Here is a 10,588-nt window from a genome sequence, read left to right as displayed (position 1 = left end):
GCCACATTGAGGAATGCCCACTTCTTCGCTCCACCTGCGTTCTTACAGTGAAGTCTGTCTGCAGTCACGTTTGACCGTTCAAAGGAAAAACAAAAAAAATAAAACAAGTCCAGACAGAGCTCAGTGTTCATTGAGGAAGTAAATTACTAATGCCATTCACGTTCCCATTCGGAACATTTGGCTAATTCGGCCTAGCAACAAGTGACTGAAAAAACAGTCCTGAGGGTGAATAAAATGAGATGAAATACATCAATTTCATGTAATAAACTATGCACTGCGGTGAAAAATACAAAGATAAAAATAAATGCTGAATTAATCATAATCATTTGGAGTGCTCCCCCTCCCTTCTCATGCATTGGTGTATTCCAACTTCTACATGATCAATGGTTGTATCAATTACAGCAAAAGTGTGCAAATGATTCACTCGTTAGATAACAACCTCAAAAATGCTCTTAGAAATTTTTCCAGTCCTAAAAATATATTTTCTCAAATTTAGAGTTAAGGTGATGAAGAACATCAATATTCAACATTAAAGTCCTTCATTTTCCAATTGATCTTCTCTTCATTTGAAAAGAAAATGTACAGTCCCTGTCCCAGCATTAAAAATAATTCAATTTGATTTGCTGATACATCCTACGGACCCTGTTAAAATCTCTGAAGAGCCTTCATACAGATACCCCATTTGAGAACCACTCCCCTAGAGCATGGGTGTCAAACATACGGCCCACGGGCTGGATATGGACCACCAAAAAGGTCTAACCCAGCCCGCAAGATGTTTTTCAAATCAGCATAACTCCTAAACCATTTGCACCAGCAACGTAATTCCAATGGATTTTTAAATTCGAGAAGCGAGGCTTTGGGTCGATACCACAAAGAGAACGATAGCTGGCACGTTTTCAAGTGTTGGGGAAAGTGAAAGCGGAGCCTTGTAGAGAAGAGAGAGGCTGGACTCGTCTTATTATGTATTCTAAAAATATGTATTTTATGAAGGAACGGACAATGATAACAGAACATTTCCATTCATTTCATGCAATTAAAGAAAAAAAAATGCAATTTGGAATACATTCAGGACCAAAAAGAAACTTACTTAATTCATATTTATCTTTATTCATTTAGTTATTTCTTGCTTTTCAAAAATAGATTTACAGTTGATTGTCACTTTTTGTGATGAATTGGGGTCATATCAAAAACATACACATATTTGCCACAAATTGTTTTTATGTTATACAGCATGATTTCACGCGTCTGGCCTGGACTTTGACACCCTGCCCTAGAGAATGTCGACTTAAGAGCACGACTGTTTCACCTAATTCGGATTACTTTCGACCCAGACGCATTCAGAGAGCATGTCGCCTCCTTAAGGGGTTAAATGCCTTTTCCTGGGGACATTTTACAAGTTGCAAAGTCCACACTGTATCCTCTCTTGGGGATTTTGTCCTCTACCTCAACACTTGCGCATGAGCCGACTATTTGTTCAGCTCTAAAAGGGGCGTGGAGGCCCCAGATTGACACTCGTCTAACAAGCCTCAAGCAAAGTTTCCAAATTAAGACTTAAGAAGCTTCACATGGACCGAGTGTTGCGTTTCACTGCGCTGTGATTGAAATCCCAGGAGCTGGGCCGTGGATCATTTGCCGTCGGCACCGCACTTCCTCTGGTCCAAGTGCCACCTTTAAACGGATTCGTGAGAAATATGATATAAAACAAATACAAGAAATCACAAGGAATCCTGTTAAGAACTAAACTATGGGATAAGTAGGTGTCAAATGGTCGTTGAATATATATTCCTGCTGTTACTTTTCCAAATTTAGCTGGGTAGGTTTACGTCTCAGCTCTGTCCCAATATAGCCCTGCTGTCACTGCTGACGGAGAAATACTGTGGCATCCTTGTTGGCTAAGGACGCTTGGAAGCCTAAGGACTGCCGCCGATTCCGCACGGAAGTTCCGCCCGTTTGTTATCGAGCGGAAATTGGCAAATTTGACACGAAAATCCTTCCCGCAACCTCACACTCGAAATGATGATAGCAGATGAGAAACGTCCCCCGAGACTCGTGTTACAGCGACAAATCAAAGCTCTTTCCGCTGACTTTTTACTACCCTTGATAAAGCAGACCGGCGAGTACAGTATGTGACCGTCGCATTGCCGATGACCTAAAATAGTCATGCGAGCCAGACCTCAGCAATAAGACGCTCCGCCAGCTGATGAATATTGGGTTTATCTTCGAGAGCATACACAAGCATGGAATGCCACTTCCTTGAAATACGATGACCTCACGCTCTTAAAGTCACAACAAGAGTCAATTAATTCCAAACATTGCGCCATAATGGACATTTTGTATCCATTAGGAACTGGCAAGGACAAAATGGTCTTATCTGGGACATTTGGAGAGTTTTTGTGCCTGCTCTGTGTGCTACATTATGTTTAGGGGGTGTAACAGCTTCCTGAACAAAATAGACTGAAAGTCAAACAGTGCTCCCCGTCAGCTGGAAAATTCTTTGGCTGGCCGCAGGACAAGGATCTTCACACAAGAATTTAGTAGGATTAAAAGCGAAAAGGAGGCAGCGGGGCGGATAGCGGTTCACACGTCTGCATTACAGTTCTCAGGCTCGGATCTCTGCTCCGGCCTTCATCCGCGGAGCCTTCGGCTACTCCGGCCACGTTCCGAAAGCGTGTTAGGTTCGTCGAACATTCTTGCGTTGTAACTCTTGGACTTCGTCGGAAAAAGGGTTGGGCCAAGTCGATAACCAAACCCAAACACAATAGAGAATGCATTTTACCACTTGAAAAGGAGATTGATGGTAGAAACCTTAAAAAACACAAAACAAAAAACAAACAAAAAAAAAATAGAGCTTAAAACGGGTGATCTACTATCATCCCAAAAGTTGAATATTTTTCTATGGACAAATATTTATAATTATTTCTTTTGAGAACAGGTCTTACACTTTATGTTGATTATTTTATTTAGGGAACAAATTAATAATTAAAAGATTCGTTATTTTTGTGAAGAGATCTATACTGTAAACCCCAAACGGGATGCTTCATGTTGAATATTTCTCAGTGGGCAAATATTTTATGATTATTTCTTTTGGAGAACATGTCTGACACTTTATGTTGATAGTCTTTTGTGGACACATTTATTAATAATTAAGTTAATGATTCATTTTTGTCATCAGATCTCTACTGTAACACCAAAACAGGATGCTTTAGGTTTAATAATTTTCTATGGACACATATTTAGAATCCTTTTTTTTTTGGGGGGGGGGCAGGTTTGACACTCCATATTGATTATTTTTTATCGATTTTTTTATTAATAATTTTTATTCCTTTTTTCACTTTAGGATTATTTTTTGTGGACTAATACAAATGAAGTTTGAAGGGTCTAAAGTTTAATAAATCAGACACTGATGGCAAGTTGTAATTTTTTTTTTTTTTTTACTAAAAAAGCTTTGCGCTGATTAAGGGGCACTTGGCTGAAATCATTTTATGGGGGCTCATCACTGAAAAAAAGTTGAGAACCACTCGTATAGACGGCCAACCCATATATCTAAATAATTACGTTTAGCGATTGCGTAATAGCAGCTTATATTTTGAAATAGCTATAAAATTGAATGCAGATGTTTGTGTAACTTTTTTTGCTTGAATTGTATCATTTCCAACTTTTTTGGTATCTGACTTTAACAGCACCTTTTTCTTGTTGCTTTTGAATTGAATTCCCCACAGCTCAAGTGAACATCATTTCTCTCAGATCTATGTTGGCGGTTTAAAAATGCCACAGCTATTGAGCCAAACATCCAGTTGAGTGAGGTAAGATCTTCTAACACATTCACTCCACACTTGCGTCTGCTTCTTGCCCTTGGATGAGCACAAAGAGCCAAATATGGTCTTGAAGGAGAGATCGCACAACACTATGGGACACTTCACCACTGAATATCCTTTACAAGCCTTGCGCGTTAGTGCCAACAGCAAGGGAAATGTCAACAAATATACTTGTAATTAATCGGTGCATCTTTCGGTGATGTGGCTGCAATATTGTGAGTTCATCACATGTGATGTATGTATGATCAAAGACTGATATGTGGACAAAGAAAAAAAGGACATCCAATATTTTTCTATATTAGGTCGGAACTCACTGGTAGGTTTCATCCAAGCTCAACTTCGTGGGACTTTGCTGACCCCTGCTGGAAAGAATGTAGAAAGCGATCAAATTGAAGAAAAAAGCTCGATCGTTTTTTATTTTTTTTATTTTGTGATGAATACAAAAAATACTTTTGTGACCAGATAAATATCATACATAGAGCATCGATCATCAAACTAAATGCAGTTTTGCACAACAACTATTCAGAACACAGTCAGCTTCCATCCCTTGCTTGAATTTTTAGAAGGTGGAGCTTCCAATGTGGAGTAAAAACATTGACTGGTAAACGCGTTCAAACTTATATTTTAACACGTTCCAATGTATTTTAAAATATTCAAACATATTTTCAAATATTTGAATGCATTTGAAAATATGTTAAAACATATCTGAGTAACACATTTTTTCCCCCCATAATGCAATGAGATATTGTTGTGATCACCCCATAGCATAATGGAAATAAATGCAAAAGTGCATTCAATTTAAAATTACGTTTGAATGTATTTTAAATTAATCTCAAACAAAATATGCTTGACAGTTTTCAAACACTATGTTAAATCTTCAAATGTGTTAATTTGCATATATATATATATTATATATAATACTATGTTTTTAGCCAACGAGTACGTTTGAATTTACAGTATTTGGAAATATGTATGAACGTACTTGTAAATACATTTAAACAGGTTTGCTAGTCATAAATGTTTACTCCACATTGGCAGCGTCACTTTTGCACAGAAAGTAAACTAAGAAAACAACTCAAAACACACCTCATCTAAAGTTTCACGTAATGGCTTGAAAAAAAAATAAATCATGAAATCCATATTTATTTCTTTTTTTGGCCGTATCCAAATGAATGAGATGTAAACGGTCATTAAAACAACAAAGCTCGTGTCGGAGTCAGACGTTTGCTCAGCACTGCATCTTAGGGTAATTGATACTGGTAAAAAGAGACATTTGAAAGCATCTGGATGACAGATAAGGGAACAGCCCAACTTCATATATTTTTAAACAACTTTTCCTAAATTCAAACACAAACATGCTCAAGGAATGCAAGTTAGTATTCCATCAGGGATTCTAAATCCCAAAGGTATCCACGATAGCGTTATAGGCAGGTATCGGCCGGCAGCCAAGGCATTGGATCGTATGGCATAGGACTCCTCTTGTTGCGCTCAGGCCTTGATGGGGATTGGCAAAAAAAAAGTTCTCAAGGTTCAAGCTCCAACCAGGACGGATCTTCAGCTGCTTGCACCACGCGCTCGAGTAAGGCACTAAGACACAACGCAGGAGGCAACCTGCTGGCAAATTCCCGATATACAGAAGACGTACTGGACCGGGCTCCTGAACCAGAACTTTCGTTTTTTTTTTTTTTTACCTTTTTTTTAGTGAGTGTGAAGGAATGTCTTAGATTCTCAATAATGGAAGCTTTCCAAAACATTTTCAGTGCATCCGATAGGCTCGTTGCATTCAGCATAACATGCAGTCGATTGCCAGTGTATTAATACGGTGAATGATGAACCACCGAGGATAAATGCGGATGCTCTGCACTCTTATAAAATGGTGACGGTAATAATTGTGCATGTAAATATCTGATATGACAATAGGCGTTACTCTATAATAAGATTCACACCACACACAAAAAGTTATTTCTGCATGAAAATTAAATGCGCTGTAATCGGTTGAACCTAATTGCACCCTTTTCTAGATTTTTCCAATGCACATGGTCAAGAAGCGCAAACATTAAAACTCTTTCAGCGCCAAGCGTTATCGGAAAAGCAAACCTCTAGATTCTCAAGACTATATTTAGCATTTTCAATTGGCCTATATTAGGCAAGCATTAATCAGGGGTGTCAACTACCCTCCTAAAAAAAACGGATTTGACCAGAATTTTGTTATTTATTATTGTTATCACTATTTTAAAAGACTAGAAATATCATCCATGGCAATGAAAGAGTTAATGGGCACCTAATTGCACCCTTTTCTAGATTTTCCAATGCACATGGTCAAGAAGCGCAAACATTAAAACTCTTTCAGCGCCAAGCGTTATTGGAAAAGCAAACCTCTAGATTCTCAAGACTATATTTAGCATTTTCACTCATCTTGTAATGCCGACAGAATATTGTGTGCTATGTCTATGTAAACATGGGCGGTATCATATGAAAGATTGACTTCCATTCCTTACTTTGAATTGCATATAGGTAATAGCTATGTAGTACGTGTGGAAACACTGCCATCCATTGGTCACAGTTATCACTACAGTACTCAATTGGCCTATATTAGGCAAGCATTAATCAGGGGTGTCAGCTACCCTCCTAAAAAACGGATTTGACCAGAATTTTGTTATTTATTATTGTTATTACTATTTTAAAAGACGAGAAATATCATCCATGGCAATGAAAGAGTTAACAGGCACCTAATTCTTTATATCCTCGTGAGAAGCAGCCACTCCAGCGGACATTTACTTTTGGTCTATATATTAGGGATGCACTGGAAAATTACATTGGAAAGTGTAATTTTCCAAAACAATTATAAAATATCTAGCTCCGGTTGAAAGTTGCAATAATTTCAAACCTCAATCATCCTAAACTTTTTGTGAGTGGTGTTATGTTCAAAACAAAATTTCCCAGGTGAGTAATATCCTAATCATAAACAGATTCAAAAGCTTAACGCATGTACATGCCAGTGAAGCACAAAGTGAAGCACTGGATTTCGTAAGAGCCGCCACAATTGCAGGTCATTTGAAAACAATTTGTTTTGTCAGTTGAATTGTTATGAAAGTTGAACATTGTGAAGAAGGCAAAATAGAATTTTCATTACAAAACATGATATTTACCCCATATTCCATCATACAATGTTGTTTTTCTTTTTGGGAGCATGTTGCTGCATGGGAGTGTGCATGCAACTGGACATACACAATGCTCGTATTGCTCTTTTTGTTGTTTTTTTTTCTTTTTTTGCTAGAAAATAGTCCATTTTCAATACAATACAGCATACTATTATTTTATTGTCATAATTCCTACCTATTCACTTATGAGAACATATTGCTAATCAATACTTTTAAATTACTTGTGCGTTGCTAATAGTTTGCATTTTTAAATAAGTGCAATGGATCCTCTGAAATTGAGATGGGGAAAAATACATATCTTAAGTCACATATTTACACTTTAATGTTGTTGTGAACAGTGCTGACCTTATTTTTACACTTGGATGAGAATGTTACTTCAAAATGGGTTTTATGAAAATGATTTCAAGAGTTTATTTCCATTATGGTCATTACGAATCACTACTTGTATTGTATTGTTATTAGCGCAAAAAAAAAAAGAAGTTTGAACATGACAAAATATGTCACCAAGATTGTTGTACTATTTTTTTTTTTTTAAGATTGAGTGAGGTGACAAGCAAGCAGAACATTTTGGTCACAATAAGACAACTTTCTTGCCCACTAAGAAAAACTCTTCTTAAAATATCAGTCAGGAATAAATATATTATTTTTTTCTTTTAGGTTTGTTGGCATCCCCAGTTCAAATTTGAAGGATTTTCCCTCTAAAAACACAATAATTCCATTTTAATTATTAAGAAAAACAAGGAGAATTTGCACTCAGATGAATATGGGAGGACTTTTTTTTTTCTTTTTAAAGTGGCTTGTCACTTTTGAAAAAAAAAAGAAAAGAAAAAGCTCTCTTTTTAATATCATAAGTGCCACTATGCTCTACTACGCTATTGGTTAGTAGCTTGTTTGATATGTATAGATTTGATGGTGCATGCTAGCCTGTAGTGAAGTGAGACACGCCCCTCCCGCCTTTGTTTTGGTCCTTGAAAATAGATTAAGAGAAGCTCTGGACCCTTAGCTTTCCCCTGCCACTATCATCTGTTCACAACATTTTGCTCACTGACATTCAGTAACAACGATACATTTTCCACTTTCTTCACGTCATTATTGTAACATTAACGACGCAGTAACACAAAGTTTCTCGTGTCTCAAACGTGATTTCGCGTCTGTCACCGACACGCACGCGCACACACACACACAAACGCACAAATACACGACGAAGCACAGGCACTTGGTCGTTTTACCGAACGGGCCTGTTTCAAGTGCTTTCTAATCCTCACTCACGTGAGAGACGTCTCATCTTGGACGTCCATCAACCCTCGTCCTCCCTCAGCTCGCTGGGCAAAAATTTGTACTGCTGCTGTCGGATCTGAGCCAGCTTCTTCCGGGCTTCCTCCAGCTCACGCTCCTTCCTCAGCATCTCCTCTTGAGCTGCGATGATCTGACGAGGAACGGAGACAGATAGCGAACAGCTGACACGCTTACTGATAGTGTCCATTGATCCATTTTTTTCAGTCTTCAGTCTCCCAATTGAATAAGAGGAAGACAGAAAACAACAACAATATAAGAATTACAGTATATAGACCGAACATAGATTTATTCTTTATTTTGAGTCATTGACATAGCAACCACTAGAATGAAAAAGATAATCATTGCTATTTGATTGAGTGCAAACATAAATAGATGGATTACTGCATTTAGGTAAAATATCAAAGTGCTTTCAAAGTACTTTCACCCTTGAGATTCTTTTTGATATGTATGACATAAGAAATCAAGCAAAGAGATTTACAATGCTGCTTTCTCCTGCATTGTAAGTTTCATGAGGGAGGCGGGCACTCCTACAAGACAGGTGATTGGATTCTGGCGTGACCATTGACCAATGAGGGTGGGAGTTCTAATCTTCTCCCGCCCGGGAGTTATATCTACAAGGGATGGGAACAGGAAGGGATAACTGTACAGGTACTGTACAAATGTGATGTGTGGTATTACAAATTAACCGCAGTATGAGTTGGGGGTCTGTAGACTAATGGCATCTGCCGCTGTCATTGGCAGTGAATAAGTTAATGGGAAGCCCACATATTTGGACCTATGCAGTTATTAACGCTGAATGCATTGATGGCCTTTTTTTCTGTCAGAGTTTTAAATGTTTGACAGAAGTTCAATGGGCCACGTAGTAGCAGTTCAGTTTTCATGCTGGTAAAAGCATTCTGGGAATGCAGAACAAATTTGCGTTCTTTCTCTGATTGGCCAGTAAATGCAAGATAGAAGCTCTATAATTCCCTAATTAAGGACGTTTTATTAGTAAATTCAACCTCAACAATACTTTGTTTTACTAGTAGTGTATGTGACAGATGAAATTCAAACAAAGGTAGGCAAATGTTGACAAAACTGTCTTCTATAGTTGTAAATGTCATGTAAAGCATGATTAACATGATTGTTAATTGCATTCCTGTCCTCTGAATTTCTCAAATATGGAATATTAAACATGATGGTATTTATAGCCTAGGGTTAAACCCCCTAGCTGGTTTTATTTTCATGCGAACTTTAAAGTACTAAAACAGAAAAAATAATTAGTGAGTGCAGACAAGAATAATCCATCACCTGACCAATGACTGACCAAAAAAAAAAAAAGGCATATGTTGCCCTCTAGTGGTGGCGGAAGGTAGGGCAAAACTAGACAGACGGACTGACGGCTGACTTGAAAACAAAATGAAGGACACACGATGATGGAAAGAGGGCGGGGCTCTGATGAATGTTGGACCAGCAAAAAAATGTAAGGTGACCACCTCTGCGTTCCTCTCCCTCTCTTGTGTGCGTAGATGCTTCTTTTAACGACCTGCTGCATATGCAGTATATACAATGCAGGATTTGCATATCTGACTACCTGAGCGATGCCTCCAACAAATTTGGTCTTGACCACCACACTGTCGTCCTCTGTCTTGTCGAAGGCCGCTTTCTGAGCCGCCTTCACCAGGTTGTCTGAGGCTCGCTTCACTGCATTGCCGGCAGCCTTCGGGAAGAAAAAGGAGAATTAGTATGCACGCCCTTAAAATGTCTCCAGCATTCTCACAGCAGGTTCTACCTGTAGTCTCTTCATGGCCTCGGAATCCTGATCCGCCTTGACCTTGCAGGCCACCAGCAGCTGAGCTGTGGAGGCGGCCACCTGCTTTGCTGAACAGATGAGTTTCTCCTCGCTGGCGTGGCCTTGCACCGACGCATTGGCCGCCTCGCACAGGTTACTAGTGGCCGCTGCGACCATGCGAGCCTACAGGAAGTAATGTCCAAAAAAACTCGCACGCTGTAGGGTGTGTGTTTAGTTGTGTGTGACTGGCAGTGGCGTAGAATACTCACAGCAGATATGAGTCCTTGCGACCACTGGCCATCATCTACCGCATTGGCTATATTAGAGCCGACCTGAGAATGACATAGGGTAAGTCTCGAGGAAATTCCACTTACCCCTGTCAAAAATGATTTATGATGAATCAAGGCTGCAGCTATGGAGAACTTTTGGTATTTGAACCTCCTACTATTTTTTTGAATAGAATAGCGAGTGTATGAGTGAGAGTAAAATATATTACACACTCACATAAACAGAATATTCTTATGCTGGTGGAAAAAATGATAAAA

The 10,588-nt window shown here is 38.7% G+C and overlaps 1 protein-coding gene across 1 annotated transcript in view; it reads right to left on the bottom strand.

The window, feature by feature from the left end:
• Positions 1 to 4,222: 4,222 nt before the first annotated feature.
• The window catches only part of tln2b (talin 2b), a 116,777-nt gene continuing 110,411 nt past the window's right edge, over positions 4,223 to 10,588 (bottom strand). Inside the window, exons 54-57 of the mRNA XM_088416478.1 lie at positions 10,313 to 10,375; positions 10,044 to 10,226; positions 9,846 to 9,971; positions 4,223 to 8,402 (exon numbers count right to left, since the gene is read on the bottom strand). Coding sequence (XP_088272604.1) covers positions 8,274 to 8,402; positions 9,846 to 9,971; positions 10,044 to 10,226; positions 10,313 to 10,375 — 501 coding nt within the window. The 3' untranslated portion in view covers positions 4,223 to 8,273. The remainder of the gene's footprint in view (positions 8,403 to 9,845; positions 9,972 to 10,043; positions 10,227 to 10,312; positions 10,376 to 10,588) is intronic.

The sequence above is a fragment of the Hippichthys cyanospilos genome, chromosome 6, assembly GCF_059441005.1.
Source record: "Hippichthys cyanospilos isolate Australia breed blue-spotted pipefish chromosome 6, RoL_Hcya_1.0, whole genome shotgun sequence".
In the NCBI taxonomy this organism is placed as follows: domain Eukaryota; kingdom Metazoa; phylum Chordata; class Actinopteri; order Syngnathiformes; family Syngnathidae; genus Hippichthys; species Hippichthys cyanospilos.
Note: the sequence above shows the minus strand (reverse complement) of the source record. Positions and strands in the feature narration are given on the sequence as shown.